A 19842-nucleotide genomic window follows, 5' to 3' on the forward strand; every position below is an offset into this window, starting at 1 on the left:
GTGTTCTAGTTCTTCTATGCAAGCTGCTGCCACAACATGGCAACTGACAGACAGGTGGTATGGTTCCACAACCAGGAAGCGAACCTGGGCTGCCAAAGCAGTGAGTGCTGAACTTTGACCACCAGGCTGTCAGGACTGGCTCTTGTTTTTCTTATTCTTGATTTATCTAAAAGATAGCTGTTTAAAGCAACAACAGTAACAATGTATTTAATGATTATTGCATATGGATAAGTGAAATCAATGACAACAATGTCACAAGGGGTGGGAGGGAGGAATTAGGAATACTGTTTTTAAGGTACCTACACTACACATGAAGCAAGAATAGTGTCACTTGAAGGTGGATTAGTTTAGTTAAAATATCCACTGTCAACTCTAAAACAATCACTTAAAAATTTTTAAGAAGAATTTTTTAATGCTAAGAAAGGAGATAAAATGGAATCATATAAATTGCTCATTTAAAACCAGAGAATGCAGAAGCAAGAAGCATCTGGCAATGAACAGAAAATGGTTACAAACATGGTTGATATTAATCCAAATATATCGATAATCACTTTAAATGTGAATGGCTTAATACACTAATTGAAAGACAGAGATTGTCAGAATGGATAACAAAAAAAAAAAAACAAGATATGTTGTCTATAAGAAATCCACTTTAAATATAAAGATTCCAACAGGCTAAAGTAAAGGAGGGAGAAAGTTATACCATGCTAACATTGATCAATATAGCCGGAGTAGCTATATTAATTTCAAACAAAGAAGACTTCAGAGCAAGGAAAAGTATCAGTAATAAAGGGGGCCACTACATAATGATAAAGGAGTCAGTTCTGCAAGAAATGCATATGCACCTAAAAACAGAGTGTCAAAATACACTCTGAGGCAGAAACTGATAGAACTGAAAGGAGAAAAAGACGAATGGGCAATTGTAGTTGGAGACTTCAAAACCCTCCATCAGTAACATACATCTAACATGCAGAAAATCAATAAGGATATAGTTGACTTGAAGAGCACTATCAATCAACTTGATCTGATTGATATTTATAGACTATTCCATCCAACAAAAAAAATACACATTCAGGGCTGGCCCAGTGGCGCAGCGGTTATGTTCCACTTTGGCCGCCCCTGGGTCCACCGGTTCAGATCCCAGGCATGGACCTACTCACCACTCATCAAGCCATGCTGAGGTGGTGTCCCACATAGAAGAACTAGAAGGACCTGAAACTAGGATATACAGCTAGGTACTGGGGGCTTTGAGGAGGAAAAAAAAAAAAAAGAAGAAGATTGGCGACAGATATTAGCTCAGGGACAATCTCCCCCCACCACCACCAAAAAAAAAAATACACATTCTTCTCAAGCTCACCTGGAACATTCACCAAGATAGATCACAAAACACACCTTAGCAAATTTAAAAGAGTAGAAATCATACAAAATATGTAATTCTAAATAAATAGTATTAGTTATTTGAACATAAATAGCCCTAGAATGAAGAAAATAGACATACATCCTACCACATTTTTAATGGACACATTCCCTAAAGAATATCTCTTTTCCTTTACTTTTTTTTTTTTTTTAAGATTTTATTTATTCATTTTTTTCCCCCCAAAGCCCCAGTAGATAGTTGTATGTCATAGGTTCACATCCTTCTAGTTGCTGTACGTGGGACTCGGCCTCGGGTTGGACGGAGAAGTGGTGCCTTGGGGCGCGCCCGGGATCCGAACCCAGGCCGCCAGCATCAGAGCGCGCGCACTTAACCGCTAAACCATGGAGCCGGCCCTCTTTTCCTTTACTTTTATTGTTTGTTCAACAATATGCCTTCTGATATCCTCTGCCTGGTTAATGCCAACTTATGCTCAGTCCAAACTTAAAGGTTAAAAACTTTAATATGATATAATAAAAGCATAAACAAAGTTAATCACTGAAAAACAATCTACAGAAAATAATGAAATATTTATGACATAAAAGATTAATGTCCTTAATATATCAAAAGATTTTATAAATCAATAAGAAAAAGATGAACACATTTATTCTTGGATCTTAATCCACACAGCAGTCAGAGTAGTATCTTTAAAACTCAAATCTGGCCATGTACTCCCCTACTTAAAGTCTTTCAATGGCTTCACATTGCTCTTAAAATAAAGTCCAAACCCTTAACATGGTCCGCACTATCTGGTCCTTACCTACCTCTCTAGACTTTTCTCCCATCATTCCTCTCCTCTCCCTCTCTGGTCCAACTAGACTATTCTTTTTTCTGCTCCTTGCCACCATAAATTTTTTGCACATACTGATCCCTCTTCCTGGAGTCACACCATCACTCCCTTCACCCGACTGATGCCCACTCATCTTTCAGATCCCAGCTTAAATATCATTTCTCAGGGAAGTCATTCACCATCAACTTCAGATCAGTTCAGATTCCCTATTGTGTGTTCTTCATAGCCTTGAGCAAACAGATGAAATCATGTCTCTGAATCTTCAGAGCTCAGAACCAGACGCTGAGAAGGCCCTGACCCTCCCAGGAAAGTAAGGCTCAGGGCAAAGCAGCCATTGGCTTCTGGAACCTTTTTATCTACAACAGTCATGGATGGTAAAGAAGCTCAGGAAAGTTATGATGAGAGCTTCTCCTAGACTATTGGTCCTTAGCTTTCTTCTGAATAGACAACTTTGAGAATGTAATGAAATCTATGGGACTTCTCCCCCAGAAAGATGCACATAAGCAAGACATTTGATAATGTTTTCAACATTTCACAATTCCACTAAAGTCCACCTATTCACCCCAGGTTAAGAACCCCAACTGTAGGCTTAGTGAGAATCTCACACACAAACACACTGGTTCCCTGGCTTTGTTCATTTAATCATTACGCATTGAGTATCTACAGTTAGAGACTCCAGTAACAATAAAACCTTATAAATGAAATTGGATTTATGGTTTAAAAGAATAAAAAGATTTGCACATTCATTGTCTCATTTCCTCTTCACAAAAACCCAATGAGGTAGGCACACATTGCTCTACCTGTTTTACAGATGAAAAACATAAGTAATCTCAGAGAACATAGGTGATTTGACTAGGACCACCCAGCCAAACAGGAGTTGAAACCCAAGAGTAAAATGCAACCTTTTAATCCTAGACCTGGCCCTTTCCCTCCATATTGACATTGACCCCAATGGCTGGTGGGATAGAACCCGTGCCTAGTGTTGTAGCAGCCCACTGAATACCACAGTCATCATACAGGGATAACCCCCAAGGCCACAGTCTCAGCCCCCGGTTCCCATGCTGGTCAGCCTCATGCTCTCCTATTCCAGGTGGTGATATAACTCTGCAAATTCGCGGTTCCAGCAGCAGGACTTCCCAGGTGTTTGGAGGAGGTAGCCAGAGCTCCCCATCCCCTGGCCCAGAGCATAATAGCTAACATTCTTTGAGTTCTTAATATGTCAGGCACCATCCTAAGCTCCTTGTATGAATTAACTCATTAAACCCTCAGAACAACACCATGAAGTAGATAGTAGTATTATCTCCATTTTGTGGACACTTGGGAAGGTTAAATAACTTGTCCAAGGTTACACAACTAATAATAATTTTCAGAGCCAAGATTTGAGCTCTGGAGCCTGTGCTCTTAACCAAACCACCATTCTACCTCTCCTGAGCCAACTGTCCTTAACTTTGGGGGGTCATATGCCTCCTGGAGAGTGTAATTATAACTATGGACTCTCTCCCTAGGAAAATGCAGTTAAGCAGAATTTTGCAAAATATTTCAAATAAGTCAGGGACCCCTAAGGCCCATCATGTACCAACCTCATGTATACTGGAGGGAATTGTCCAGGGACGAAAAGAGAAGCGGCGCCAGCGCCGCAGGGCTTCGCCTCTGCAAATGCAGGAGGAGAGCTGAGCTGCGCGGCGTGACGGGGATGCTCGTTCACTGAGAATCAGCTCCCGGGACTGCAATGCCATGAGAACGCAGCGGGGCGGCTAAGCCTCCGGAGTCCTGTAGCTGAACGAGGTACGCCCGGACCACCCGCTAGACGGAAATCTTGCGTCCCTCTCCGCATCCTGGAGTCACGAGACGGGAGACTTGGAGCGGACGGTATCTCAGAACTCTGGTCCTGGGCGCACAGAGACGGCATCGCTGTTGATGCTGAACGCCGCGGTCGCGGACCTGCGTTCCCAGCACCGCGCCGCAGGCGCTGCGGGAGCTGTCCAGTGCTGAACCCGGGTGCGGCCCGGCCCGCGGGGCACAGACCCGAGTCTGCAGCACCCAGCGGAGCCGGACCGAGCTTCTGGGAGTGCTGACGCAGAGGGCGGGGAGAACGGGAAGCAGCGGGCTAGTAACCGGGCATGGACCCGCAGAGACTCGACTCCTACCAGGGAGGAGCTGGCCCTGACTTCAATGAGCACGTCCTGCATAAGGTAAGAATTTCCTCTAGTCCCCCGCCCCACCTCAACCCTGGGAGAGGGCGGCGTCAGCAGTTCTCTCCGTTCTCCTGCCTTGGCTCTGGGACTTAAGGAGAAACTGGCCCGTATCTGTGAGTCTGGGGAACCCTTTATGTTTGATCCTATTTACTGCTCAAAAGAGAGATGCATGAACGCTGGAGGAGGGACCGCCGCCAGAGGCTCAGATTGTCAGGAGCTTCGTTCATTCATTTAAATCCCCTATTCCCTTTCTCACTCACTCCCTCCTGCCTCTCATCCATTTGAACTCCTGTGTACCCCGAGCACCCTTGCCCTCTGTAACCCTTGTGGGAGGCTGTGTTGGTCCTCCCACCCTTGCCTCAAAAGCTCCGGCTCCATCAGGTCTGGTAGTTGTGGTCAAAGACCTGAATTCTTGGCCAACTTGGCTGAAACTAAACATAGAAATGATCTGCAGCAGAAATAAACTGTTGTTTTCAAACCAGACTCCTTCATGACTCCAGAAAGCTGCCCTCCAGCCATGACTCACTCATAGCCTCCTGACAGCGTTTCCTTACTTCAAAGCTCTAACTCATCCATTGCTTCCCTCATTCGAGTTTCTTATGCAATGTAATTCTCAATAATGTAGGTCTCCTCTTGAAGTGATTGTTGGCAAAAAGTGGCAGCCTCTCTCTAGACAACACTTCTTAATCCAAAATTCATCACTTTGAAAAAATCAGAGCCTTATATTTGCCATAAGGAGTTATTATTACTCCTCAGCCCTTTCTCTGCCCTCCTCATTCAGCCCTTAAATTTCCAACTTTGTTAATACTGCTTTATCTGTTAGTTCCTTGAAAGGCTGTACATGGTCATATACTTGGAGATTTTTTAAATCCATATATCACTCTGAAAATTCCATGAATGCAAGTTTTGAAATAATCTGATCCACGCTCTTACCCTATTACACAGTTTATATTTGAGAAAACTAAAGTCCAGAGAGGCAAATTGGCTTGTCCAAGAAAACAAGGTAGTAAATGGCAGAGCTAGTATTAAAAGCCAGGAATTACAACTCCAAGTCTAATATTCTTTTCTCTATACACGTGTGGTCCGTAGACCAGCAACATTGGCATTACCTGGGAGCTTGTTAGAAATGTGAAATCTCAGACCCCACCCCAGACCTACTGAATCTGAATCTGTATTTTAAGAAGATCCGTAGGAAATAAATATGCACATAAACATTTCAGATGCATGGCTTTGTGCCACACTGGCTATTTCTGTCACAAATGAAGGAAAATCCACTCTTAAAGGAAGTGAGTCTGTAGATTTGAATAGTCCATGTGACTTCTCCCTCCAGGTCCCTGAACCCCTAGGGTATTAGAGAAGGAAAAAAAATTACAGCAACTGCCCCAGTCAGGAAATTTTAAAACCATTACAGTTTGAAGTAGACTAGAATGAGATCTGTGTTCTTTGAGGTTGTGAATTTAGCCCCAATAGAAAGTGCATTCAAGTAAAAGGAACATAATTACAAATCAATTACAAAAGCATCCTAGTGACTAGATATATAGGACTCTCCAAGTTTAAACCACCTTATAAAGACATAAATATTCATTTTGAAAGCTTTAAGATTTGGAGGTCAGTTTTCAAATAATTGATCAAGTGTGGTCTTTCCCACCTCAATTACTCACACATGAAATGTAGGATGTAGCCCATGAGAACTTTCACTTCCCTTGGGTTTACTGATCACTAATTTGGGAAAGAGCCCATTCCTACAACTTCAGATATATTTGAAGGCAAGTGTCTACTTACTGCTAGTAAATGCTTGGTCTCTTCAGCTTGGTCGTGAGCATCTTGAGAGCAGAAACTGGCTTAAATCTTCCGCAGTACCCAACAGAGTGGCATATATATGTAGAAATTTTTCCTTTTCATACAGCGCTGAACACCTCTTCCTAATATTTTATTATGGTGCATGACATTTTTTTTTAATTTTATTTATTTTTTCCCCCCAAAGCTCCAGTAGATAGTTGTACGTCATAGCTCCACATCCTTCTAGTTGCTGTATGTGGGACGCGGCCCCAGCATGGCCGGAGAAGTGGTGCATTGGTTCGCACCCGGGATCCGAACCAGGGCCCCCAGCAGCGGAGCGCGTTCACCCAACTGCCAAGCCACAGGGCCGGCCCTGGTGCATGACTCTTTATTGTGATCCACTGAAAAATCTTTTTGTAAAGAGGCAGGGTATCAACATATTTGTATTATTTTTAAGTCTGCTATATAATAGAGTCCAAGGAATTCCTGTTGATTCATGAGAACATACTGTCCACGGGAAGCAGGGCTCCTCTCCAACATTAGTTGCTAGGAAAAAGGATTTTTTAAGAAAACTTTTTATTGAAGTATAACAAACACAAAAAAATCCTGAATCTTATGTGTACACCTTGATGGATTATCACTAAGTAAGGACCCCTGCGCAACCACTACCAAGATGAACAAATAGAACCTTGCCAGCTTCCCAGAAACCACCCCAAATGCCCCCTTCCACACACCCTCCCCCTTCTCCTCACCAGAAATTTCCATTATAGAGGGGGAAGTTTCATTTAATGTTTTGACAGAGCCATCAGATTTTATGTAGGATAGTCCCAGGAACTTGCCAGAGAAGAGACATTGCTGTATGATGGAAAGAAACCCCTAGCTTGGAATCAGACAGAACTTGCTGTGACTTTGAACAACATGTATAAATCTTACTTTTATTGTCTATAAAATAGGAATAATAATACCTGGCTTGTTGTTTTTTGAGTGAGGATGTCAAATAATATAATGTAAAATATATATATAGTCTCTGGCATATAGGAAGCATTCATTAAATGGTGGGTGTTACTAGGGCACACATCTTGGCCTCCAGAGCAACTTCAATAGGTGTCACATTTGGTCTCACCTAAAATGATGAAGCTTTATGAGAAGAGCAGCAGCTGTAAACACAGAAACATACACACACACACACACACTCACACACACACACACACATTACACAGGCACAATCCCATGGGATTAAGCTCATGCAACCCACCTATACAAAAATCATGACTTCCATGTGACTATCCCAACCCTGATTTCTCTTTTCTCTGGGAGGTGAGGTATGGGATGCAATGAAACCTCTCATTAAAATTCACTTATAAGAAAAACATATGCCAAATATCATCAGCCTTGGATGGCACTTGCATTTTAGCTGGTCCCAAGAGTTGGAGGCTGAGCCAGATGAGCCTGAGTAACTCTTAGAATATTCCTGGAGCATGGGCTGGGAGCTGGGAACTGCTTGGAAACATTGAGTTCATCCATCACATGCTGGGAGTTTTTAAATAGAGTTGCTGTTATTCTCACAAATACAAATATTTGATGCAACTAAATAATTTAAAACATGTGAGAAACCTTGCTGCTCTTTCCCTCAGAGAACTCCCAGCCCTCTCTTGCTACCAGTACAGTCTCAAGAGCCATCAAGGGCAATGATGTGAGTTAGGGTTCAGGAACAGGATTGGGTTCTTGCTGTGCCAGGACCTGACTGTGAGCCCCGGGAAAATGAAGCACAGAGAGGGGCAGATTTTGCGCCAGATGCTAGTGAATTAGGACAAAGACTTCAGTTCAAGAGCTTACATCCTGATTCATCATCGCCAGGGCTCTGATGAACACCTACATGCCAATCTAGTTCCACAACCGGCGAACAACTACTAAGCCAAAGTCAGTCTCCTCCATAGCATCTCAGAAAGACCAGTGACCAGGGGGCAGGAAGACATGGACTGTCACCCATCCATCCATCCATCCAGGGCTTGGTCCTTGTTGGAAAAAAATAGAATTTTATCAGGGAGATATGGACAAAAGGTCTCCATCCTACAAGGGATTCCTCTTCCCTCTAACTCTGCCCTAACACCTCTTCTAGGTGAGTGGGAAAGGCAAGGAGGTCATCTCTACCACTCACCCTCCTCTCTTCCACTTCTCTTTCACTCCCCTCTTCTACTGCTCATCTTGTGATTTCCATATCCCTCAATAGTCTGCCTGTGTCATCTAGTCATTCAGCAAACATGTACTGAGCATTTCCAAAGGGTAAGAAACTATGCTGGGCCTTATAGAGAACACAGACACAGACACACACACACACACACACACACACTCACACACAATGGTTCCCACCTTCCATAAGCTCGTGGCCTATAAGACACGCACACAAATTGCAAATTGCTGTAATACTGTGTAGTGTCTCAGAAGTGCCCTAGGAAAGGTACAGGAAGATACAGTGAGATAATCCGGGAAGAAATGGTCATTCCTGACCTCAATTTGAGGCCAGATCCTCTCTCACTTTTGGCTTCTGAATGGAACAGTTCCTCACACTAGCCAGCCTCCACCTGCCATGAGGTCGTCACTCACTGATCCTAGAGAAGGATCTGGGTTCAGCAGTATTTTCCTTCCCTGCCAGAAAATGTTACCAATGAAAGACAAATCAACCAGCAAAAGGCCATATACCCACTATTCTGTCTCCCTCTACCATTCTTTATCCCTCTGGGCATTTTTTTTCCCATTTAAACAATGTTAATGGAATACAAATTTATGGTCAAAGAATCCGATTCCACAGGAAAATTCATACCCTGTAAGTGAAGAGATTTTACTTTCAAAGTAAGTCCATCATAACTCAATAAAGTGGTGTTTTGTTGTTTTTTTTTAAGAAAGAATATGTAAAACCAAAGTGAGAGCACTAGCTCCAATTCTCGCCAGATTTCCATCCTCAGCTCAGGAACAAAAGACAAAGCCAAGAAAAGTTAGCTGCTCCCTGTGGAATGTTTCCATTTGCTGTTTCCCTCTCTCGCTTGCTCTGGAGGCTGTCAGATAAATAAGCGAAGTGTATGCTACCACACTGACGATCTCCATCAACTGGGACTCCTTTGGCTAATTTATCGGTCCTGCCCAGATCCCAGAGCAGGCAGCTGGCTTGGGGAGTGGTGCTAGCGGGTTCTCTTGGATAACCTCAGCAGGAAATGAGGATGACTCAGCCCAGGGTCTCAAAGTCATTTTCCAAACTGTTCAGGCTTCCCTCTCTGAGAACTCTTTCCGCTAATTTGGAGTCCCTGGGGCCTTTTGTGAGGAATATCTGAGGCTCACTGGTGTTGGTGGGCTCATGTTTCCTCCTGGAGCTGTTCTGGGGAAGGGCTTTGGCTTCCTTCATTTTCAGGGCAGGAAACCCAGCTTCGCAGGAAGTAAACAGCCAGAGTTGGGCACCAGGTTGGAAAATTGTTGAACAGGAAATTTGAAGTGGCTCTAAACTTATCCCAGCACGCTCCTTGCTTCCATCCTCCCTTTCTCAGGCACGAGAAGCAGTCCCTGGAGACTGCAAGTGAGAACAGAGATCACAGCTCCTTTGCTAACTTGCAGAGTACTCAGGCAATGCACTTCCCCAGCTGGGAGCAGTGCTGGACCATCTTCCCATCTGCCAAGCAGAGGAGGTTTTCTGAGGCCAAATGAGCTCTCTCTGAGCTCCAAGCCAGCAGTGAACAACAGATCTGGAAATCTTAACCCCTAAGTGACCACACCCATCAAAGCCTCCCCAGACCTCACCCTGCTCCTGAAGGTAGCAAGATCCCAAGTGGTAAAATAACATGACTGTTGAAACAAGCAGAGCTCAAGAATTCCCCTAGCAAATTACTCCTATTTCCCTGACTTGATGTCAGTGTCTGCTCCCTCCCTTCTGATTTGCATTTCTGCTTATCACCAGACAGTTTTTCCCCACCAACAGGAGGATGTTACTTAGTAATTTGTGCTTCTACAAATGCCACAGGTATGCTTTTAGATGTCTTGAACCATGTTGTGTTTCAGCTCATATTTCCTCTTGCTTTCTAGTCCTCTGCCCCTGGCTGCCACCAACACACACACACACACACACACACACACACACACGCACGCACGCCCCTCCTCTCACAAGGTACAGGCAGGGCCAGGGATGATGTGTTCTTGCTCTCTGTCCCTCTTCATCTTTTGTTGTTATGGGCCTTTTCCAAGCAAAGCAAACCTTTGCCCTCCTCCTCCTTCTCCCTCTGCCGTTTGAATTTTGCCTCCACACCACTCCCAGTAAGTCTGCTTATTAAAAAGCAGATCTGCCGTGCAGCAGAGCAACACCCCCAGGGGACAGTCAGGAGCTGGTAGCACCCTGCTTCTTCCAGCCCCTCCCAACCTCACCTTGAGAAGCTGTTTAATTTGGAAGGGAATGAAGCTGCTGGTACAGACTCAGCCCAGAGGAGGCGGAGCCTCCTCCAGCCCCTCAGGAACCTCCTTCTCTTGTGAGGGGCAGTCCCAAAACTGTCTTTACCCAGATCTTCCCCCTTCTCGGGGTCCGCTTCTCAGTTTCATTAGATTATGAACTGAGAAGTATTAAAATCATCTCTGCCCTATAATCCAGAGGGACCCAGTGAGGCTAATAATTGTTAACAATAAATGATAAAAATAAACACATGGTTCATTTGTGGAGCATTTTACAATTTACAAAAAACTTTAATATATGCCATGACACTTTCTCCTTACCAAATTCCTTTTCCAGTAGATGTTATTATTAATTCCACATTATAAATAGAGAACCCTAGGCCAGGTATAAAAAAAATAAAGTTACTTGCTCAAGGTCACAGCAGGTAGGTATCGTGGGAATAACAGCAGACACTTATATAGCACTTATCTGCCAGGCACTGTTCTAAACACTTTACATCATTCAATGTAAACAACCTATTTTACAACAACCCTATTTTAATGTCATTTTACAGATGAGTAAACTGAGGCACAGAGACATTAAGAAACTTGCCTAAGATCACCCAGCTAATAAGTGGTGGAGCCCAGATTCAAACCCCAGCAAGCTGGAGATGCAAAGGGATAGACTCAGGAGAGGGCAAAGGGCTTCACCAAGGAGGTCACAGATTGTCACTACTTTAGGGTATTGACAGCCGTCCAGTGCGTGGCCCCCAGCTCTGTGGGATCAGAGACCCAGTTTTGCTCACTCAGTCTGGAGTGAATCCATCCCTCCAGGCAGGCTTGTGTTAATCAAATTCACAAGGCTGATGCATTGCCCTAGATGCCAGGCCACATTATAATCAAGGGGTGGTTTGCTAAGCATGAAACCCAGAAAAAAAGAGACTTGGAAGGCTCAGATGTTTAATAATATCAGACTGATTTGGTTTGGTAGTTGGCTACACTATGAGGACAGCCTCAGTCTACAACTCCTGTGGCCCCTTCTACCCCTGGGTCCTCTCCACCCTGACCTCTGCCTCCCTCCACTGTATTTAACTGTGACCTAGGTCAGGAAGGTATTCTATTCTCTCCAGATCTCCGGTTCCTGTATCCCCTTAGGAACCACATGTCTTTGAGCTTGAGAATGCCCTGGACTTGACCTGGTTACGGGGAGGGAGGAAAGGGGGGCGCGGGGGAAGCTTCCTCTTCAGGAGGCTCCATCAGGCATACTCGCAGTTGTTATCTCACGTCTCTGCCTCCATCCCGCTCAGTGCCTATGTCAGGACCTTAGGGGTTTAGCTTAAGAGGAGAGAACCAGGAAAGAGAAAAAAGGTAATTGGGGCCGTTTCCTTATATCCCACCACAGCTCCATTCCACATGCCCCCCTTGAAATTGGACATTTCTGGTTTAGAATCCTGAGAATTGATTTAGCAAACTTCTGCTGGGCCCTGGGTATTCCTGAGCACCCAGGAACAAGGCCTATTCCCCACCCCCAAGGAGCTGGGTGGGTCAGTGGGCTGGCACAGAGAAATGACTCAGGCCACATCTGACTTCAGCCCAACATGACACGTGGACTTCGGTGCCCATGAAGACTTCTTAAAGGTCATGGGCCTCTCGTATCACATGGTGGCAAGTGGGTCCTTGAGGACCAGGTCAAATGCTGCAGTTCTCTCAGGCTGTTGCAAGTTCTGGGTCCTGACTCAGTGACTGATCAGAAGGACTGCAAAATCCACAGGTCCAGGAGGGAGCCCCACCTCTGAAGGTCAGAGTGGCTCTGGGCTCCCAAGACAGGAATCTCTTCAAATCCATGTCCAAGAAAGGAAGGGGTTCCCCAGCGCACCTCTGAGAAGTGCCCAAAGATCTATGGCCCAAGCTTGGCAGAGTCAGATACAGAGAACAAAGCTGGAACTCCCGTCCCTGAACATCTCCAAAGAGCTGAGCCAAAAAACACCCAGTCAAACTCAGAAACACAGAGCCCTGACCTCTTGGGATGACAGGTTGGCACATGAAGAGAGGCTTGGGGAAGACAGAGGTGAAGGGCCAGGTGAGCTTGGCAGTCATGCCCTCCAAGACCCTCACTCCCCTGAAGAGCCCCATCTCCTCCAGACATCATAGTCCAGCCACACAGACACATGAGAAGGCCTCACAGAGAGCTCGCTGACCACCACCTCTCTGTTCCACCACCTGCCCTGTCCACTCCTGTCCTGTCCACTCCCTATCTTGTTCACCTCCTGCTCTGTCCACCCCCTGGCCTGTCCACCCCCTGCTCTGTCTGCTACCTGCTCTGTCCGCCACCTGCCCTGCTCACTGATATTCTTAGAGCAGGAGGCAGATCATTAGCAAAAAAAAAGAGAACTGGGTCTGGGGTATCAAAAAACCTGGGCTTTTGTCCTGGTTCTGCCATTTTCAACTACACTTCCCTGGTCACTCCATTCAAAACAGCACTTTACAGTTTGCAGAGGACTTGTGTGTAAGTTGTCTCATTTGATTTCTGCAGCGCCTAGCGTAAGCAGCACAGGCATTATTACTGCCCATAAAGGGGAACTCCTGTGGTCAGGACCATTTTGAACAAAACCCAGCTCAAGCCATCTTAAGAAAAAAGAGAGTTCATTGGCTCATGTAACTGAGAAGCCCGGGGATGCTGCTCAGTTGGATCTGGGGACTCAAACAATGGTATCAGCCTCACCCTCTGTCTCTCAACATTCTTCACTCTGGCTCAGCTTTCTTCACAGGTAGGCTTCTCCTTGTGAGGTCACGTGATTGCCAGCAGCTCCAGGGTCACATCCTCACAGGTCCAGTGTCAACTAAAGTCCTAGATTTAATGCTCATTGGACTGAAATGGGTCACATGCCCACCCCTGAAGGTGGAGTCCTTCCCACTTAAGCCCTATTGACCAAGGTAAATGGGGTGGGGTTAGCTGTAGGCTAGTCATGCAAAACAACAGATGGCCCCATGGTAATCCTTGGGGGGCTGGGTCCTAATATTTTTAAATCTTTAATGAAAAGTGACTGAAAAAGAAATGACCTGAACTTGTCACTCTCCCACCTAAACTGGGCTAGTTGTGTCTTACACATGGTGTCATTTAAGACTGAATAACCAAACTTAGGTAATTAATAACCAGACTTAGGAAATTAACTGATGTCACCCTATAAAGCAATTGGCTTACTGGGGCCGTGGAGCCAGACCTCACCCTCTGGGTGGGAGTAGACTTTCCTGTGGTGGAAATAGATAACCCAACTTCCATTCATCTGGGGAGGAGGTCAATGTGGGGGCAGAGGATGGGGATGCAGGAGGTGAGGCTCAGGCAGGGATGAGGGGATGCTCTTCCTCCTCATTTTGGGACCAGGGTCAGTTGGTGTGAAGACAACTGGATTTTTCCAGTGGGGAGTAAGGTGTGAGCAGCCCATGGCCACATGAAGGCAGCTCCAGGGTCACAGTGAGGCAGAAGCCTGCCGAACAAGTCAACCTCGGTGTGCAACCTGGGCAGTCGCACAGGGCCCCATATTTAGAAGGGCCAATACTCTACAGTCAACATCTTGAGAGTCTTAATTTTTGTACAAGAAGCACCATATTATTTTGTGCTGGGCCCCACAAATTATGTAACCATTCCTGCTGTCAAATGAGAACCACTGGAGGGTCTGAGCCCAGGTCTATGCAGTAGTTCTGAGCTATTCTCTGGGGCGTACCTCCCTTCTTTTGGCCTCACCCCACACGTGGTTCCAGATGAGCCAGAGAAGGGCTATCTTATGCTCTGGGAAGAATGGCAAAAAGGTGAGCAGTGCTCCTCCCCCAGGGCTGGCACCGTGTCAGCAGTGGTGTTCCCTGGAGAGGAATGGCTGTGCCCAGCAGGAGAGCAATCTGCAAGGGTCGTGGGCTGCAGGAAGCATGCATGGAAGGCGGATCAGAATGGCCAAAGGGGGGCAGGCAAGGCTCCAGCCTCGGGCAGGCCTACGTAGGGCTGGGAAGAAGTAAACGAGGCTTGTGTTGATGATTAGAGCACTGTGCTAGATGAACAGCAAGCTTTTATCGGTGGCTATTAATTAATAATGGGAGCTGTTATTATTAACACATGTTTAATTACAAAACTTGGGACAGGGACATCAAAACAAAGAAAAAAGTTACCTACGATGATTGCTTCAAAACACATATCTTAAATAAAAATGGAACTACACTCAAAAAAAATATATATATATATACACATATGCATACACACACACACACATGTATATCAGGCATTTTGTCATCCACATTTACCACATTTCACCCTCATTCTTTTTAATGACTATATAGTGTTCCATTGTACGGGTACATGAAAATTCATCATTAATTTTGAAGTTTAATGAAAGGTACAGAGAATAGCATAACAAAAAAGAAATGCCCATGTACCCTCCATCCATATTTACTAAATGCTAATATTTTGCCTTAAGAAAGCCTTGAAGGAGCCTTATACTGAGCATGTGGGTGGTAGCTCCCAGGGGACCCGAGATAGCTGGGATCTGCTGGAGAGATATCAGTGGGTGCCCAAGTTATTACACATTGGGAACCAGAAGGTTACTTTGGTTACTTTGAAATCACAGGCCAGAGGGTCTGTGGCACTTTGGTTAAACTCCATCTTGCAGAGGAGTAAATGAACCCTGAGAGACATCCCATGATGGTCCAAGGCCACTCAGCAAGTAAGTAAGAGACAGAACCCCAACCGAGGGCATCTGACCGAAGACCCTGAACTCTTCCCCACTATCATGCCGGCACGTCCCTCCATTAACTCCACTAACTCCTCAGGGAAAGAGAGGCTTGAACCAGAAGCTGCCTCAAGGCCCTCTGTCGCTGACCTCCCGAAATTCTAGTGCAGCCTGGCGACAATCTCAGCCTGGCCCAAGACAAACCCCAAAGCAGAGTCAATGCCAGCAGGGGCCATTCACTCACAATGCAGACTCAAGACTCTGCCTCCAGAGCTGCTCAGAAGCCATTGGAAAGTAGGCCTGATGAAGCAAGTCACCATTAATTGAGTCTCAGGAGCAGAGGAGCCAAGCAACACCACCCCCCGGGATTCGCCTCCATCAAAACCCAGCTGCAGGATCACAATCCAAGGAAAGCAAGCCAAGATTTACTGACACCAAGACCGCTCAGGGGCAGATCTCCTTCACTTTACCTCCGCTTTCTCTCACATTTGCTCTCGTGTCTCATCATATTTTAAGACAAAACACTTGACCTCTCCTCTGGTTCTATTTTACTGGCCATCCGCCAGACAGCAGGGGGTTCAGTGGGAGGACACGGGGCTCTAGTATTTAGTCCTTCTGCTTTTGTGGCTTAATATTAACCTTGCAAAGGCTGTATGAAATTTTGAAATGAGTACATCGTCTGAACTTTGCAACTCTTTCCAATAACCAGAGGGCGGGCAGTGGGCAGTGTGTCTGAGACCAGGGGATGTGACCTATTGCTTCCTTGTCACAGAAACACTTACCATCTTTGAATGCCAGAAGGAAACTCGATGTGGCTGCTTTCTGAGTGACAAACCAATCGCCAGATCCTTAAATAACACAAAGTCACATTTGGGCACTGGCTTGTGGTTTTATTGAGGAAGAAAAATAATATTAAAATAGAAAGAGCTGCATAGACTTGTCAATTTAGTACAGAATGCCACATGATGCAGATCAGCTCATCTGATGACTTTACTAATTAATGCGAAGGCAAGGAGAGTGGGCCAAGGGCTGTGATGGATCCCTAGAGCCACCTTATGCGAGCATATTCCTCCTTGGAAGAAAAAAAAAGGCAAATAATGAGCTATGTTGCTTCAGTGGTATTGGTAGTGTTTCATTTCCTCAGTAGGGTGGTGAGTATGTGGGTGTTTGTTTCATTATCCTTTACAACATATATATATGTTGTGTAGGCATATAGTATACATCAAATATTTTATAACTTAAAATGAGACAATAAGGTAATAAACAACAGGATTGGGGGATATCTGGGTTTCCTTCAGCCAAACCAATGAGTCATTCACCCTTCCTTGATGCAAGAACCACTCACCCTCAGGACAGAGCCATGTGAGTTTGCGATCACAGCAGACTACTTTGGGGAAGGGCTTGTGCTGGGCAGGGAAATCTGAGTGATTGAAGGAGCCCTTTTCCCAACTGATATAGGGCCATGTGGCCCTCATGAGTGACAACAGTAGCCAGCATCCAAACAAATATGATTACTAGAGGCCTTTAGGGGGATGCTAGACCATACCAGCTGGGACGTAGTGGAGAGAATCCATGTCTAGAGAATAGTGTGAACAAGATCAATGGCTGCCAATCCTTAGTCCATATGTGAGTACTAGCAAAGTATCAATCAATTTGTAGGAGATGACGCACACACAACACAAATCCGTGTTGGCATAAAGTTACAACTGGCCTTTCTTGGGAAGCACTGCCCACTATTCTGACTTGGGGTGCTCAAATCCTTTCTTTTATGAAATTATGGTCATAACACATAGTTTAGCAGAAACTTTCTCAATTGATCCCTTTCTTAACCAACTTACTAGATCAATCAACACCCTTCAGTCTCTTGGTGAAACACACTGACTTGACTGCTGTGGCAACTGGTAGAATCTTCCCCTGAAGGCTCGCTCACTTCTGCTCTCACCTGTTGAGGTGCATGTTTAAACAAGTCAGCTGTGTCGGGGCCCAAACTTGTTTTGGCCGGTCATACATTTTAATCATGATTATGTAATTTAATTAATTCATCCAGAAACTAATCAATCAAGAATGTAAACAGAAAAGATATTGACCAGTGAAACAAGAGTGTAAACAAAAAGAGAGCTGTTATTTCTACAAAAACTAAGTGGAATGCTTTGGAAAGACTCAATAAAAGCATGTCATTTTTAAAAAATGCTTTCAAATTAGGAATGAGTGAGAGAACTGTAAAATATTCAGAGTAAAAACATAAAAATGAAAAAAGGTTTTGCAATCAGATTGCTTCATAAGCGTCTAGAATGTCTTGCTCCATGTTAGAGAAACTGGAACTGGAGCTCCAGCACAGTACAACGTGGGCGTGGTTTGTGCAGAAAAGGCAATGAGCCCCTTCTTCCAGCAGACATAAGCAAAGAAAAGGTTTAAGTCTATATCAAAATACTAGCAAATTACTCCACATTTAGATATTTTGAGTCAAAACAAAGCATTTAGAGAAAGAATATATCTCTTATATGGTTTCCTGAGTTAACCAACTTTTTCAATGAACTGACTGATTATCAATTCCAATTACATTGGATAAGAACGCACCTACTTGGTAAAATAAAAAGCTGACCACTATGTAAGTCCTTCCCAATCTAAAAAATTATGGATACATGAAATCAACTGATTTTAGTAGTCTGGCCCTTCCAAGGCTAAGCGGCTATGAACTCCATCTTCAAGGTGTCAAGCTAAGGTAGCCTTTCAGCCTCACTTCAATCCAACATTTATCTTTTTTTTTTTTTTTTTTTAAAGATTTTATTTATTTTATTTTTTCCCCCCAAAGCCCCAGCGGATAGTTGTGTGTCGTAGCTGCACATCCTTCTAGTTGCTGTATGTGGGACTCGGCCTCAGGATGAACGGAGAAGTGGTGCCTCGATGTGCACCCGGGATCCGAACCCGGGCTGCCAGCATCGCAGCACGCGCACTTAACCACCAAGCCACAGGGCCGGCCCCAACATTTATCTTAATCGTGTATTTTGAAGATTACTAGCCCAGTATATTTTTCTCCCTCAACTGACTCTCAAAAAGGCTCTGTCTTCTGAAAGCCAGTAATATGCCTCTAGTTCTCAAAGGGAGACTGCCCAAACCCTACAATTTTTGTCAAGTGGAATAGTTAAATATTAATAATTCAAAAACCAAAGTAGGGAAACCCCAGCCACTTTAGACAGGCTATAAATAAACTCAATTAGAGCTGGATGGTCAAATATCTTGGCGTCTGTCTTCACAGAATGTGCTTTCCTGGAAACCATACAGCAAAATAGTAAATGCCACCCTCACTCAGACCAGAGGAACCCTATCTGAACTTTCTCCCCCTTGCAGTAAAGGTGCTAGTCCAGCACCAAAATCCACCTTAGCAGCGTCTTTATGCAGCAGCCGGACACGGCTGAGACAACACCGACATGCCAGTCTATAAAGACTATGAAACAATTTCCTTTCAAACCTCTTGCATATGTTTGCCTCCCTTCCCCAACCCCTGACTACTTCTCCAGCACGCTCTAAACTTTAGTTCAGGCTTGAACAAATTGGGCTGGATTCAAAGCAGATTCCTGCAGCCATGACCCAAGCCCTAAAGAACCTGAACGCTTCCCATGAGGAAAACCAGTTAGAAATCTGCTCTGTCCAGCTATGGAATGGACTAGACAAGTTTCACAAATGTCATGGGCTAGACAACTTTATCTCTGAGGACATGAAAAGATCCCTTTTCAGACAGCCACCAATCCAGATGGCTGGAATTTTGGATAAAAATGATATCTGGTGATATATCTGGTAGACACTTTTTAAAGCTTGAATAAGGCAATTACAAGTGATCAGAGCGGATCTGTCTTTCTAAGCTGATTTACCCTTTCTCCTCTCAGCCAGGCTGCTGGAACCTTCCATCTCCAGCCCATAACCACCGTCTAGATAAAGCAACCAGACTCCTCCAGCCAAACCAAACTGAGCTAAATTCTAGTCTTCCCTGTGTTTCTAGATTTACATTGAAAGTTTCATGGCAGTATTCTTCACTAGCATCTGTGATAAATTACCAGAAATGATGAATTCCTTACTATCCAACATAAGCATGTGTGTATAGATTCTATTTGGTGCTGGCTGCTTAAAAACTCAGCAACAAAGCCACTTTATGCACAATAGTTACAATGGCACAGTGACGCACCGGCTCAAGACTTTCTGTTATGACTTTTATTCTTATACTTCAACTCACTCTAATTTTGCTCTGCTTTGAGCTTTTCCATTCCAAGATCTCTCTGTAGGCCCTCCTTGCTCTGTAAATCTTGAAACAGCCTGAGTCAAAAATAGTATCACTCTGACGCAACAAGTTTAAGTGACCAGCCCAAGAATGTGCAAACATGCTTGGGATCTGCAAATTTCTCCAGGATGGTGAAGCCCTTAAGATTCTAGGGGATCATCTTTCAGGGAGTGGGAGCAGGAGCGACGAGCAGCACACGCTGGGATGGCCATCCACCAAGGCCACCTCCTCCAGACCACTTGGGGTGTCCACAGCTGTGAGAAGTCGGGCTG

At 44.8% G+C, this 19842-nt stretch overlaps 1 protein-coding gene across 1 annotated transcript in view; it reads left to right on the forward strand.

Moving 5' to 3' along the window:
- The first annotated feature begins 4324 nt into the window (after nucleotides 1-4324).
- The window catches only part of RAB37 (RAB37, member RAS oncogene family), a 61044-nt gene continuing 45526 nt past the window's right edge, over nucleotides 4325-19842 (forward strand). The window contains exon 1 of the mRNA XM_014789224.2: nucleotides 4325-4396. Within this exon, the coding sequence (XP_014644710.1) occupies nucleotides 4325-4396 (72 nt within the window). The remainder of the gene's footprint in view (nucleotides 4397-19842) is intronic.

Source organism: Ceratotherium simum, chromosome 16, assembly GCF_057802395.1.
Source record: "Ceratotherium simum simum isolate JZ-2026a chromosome 16, ASM5780239v1, whole genome shotgun sequence".
NCBI lineage: Eukaryota > Metazoa > Chordata > Mammalia > Perissodactyla > Rhinocerotidae > Ceratotherium > Ceratotherium simum.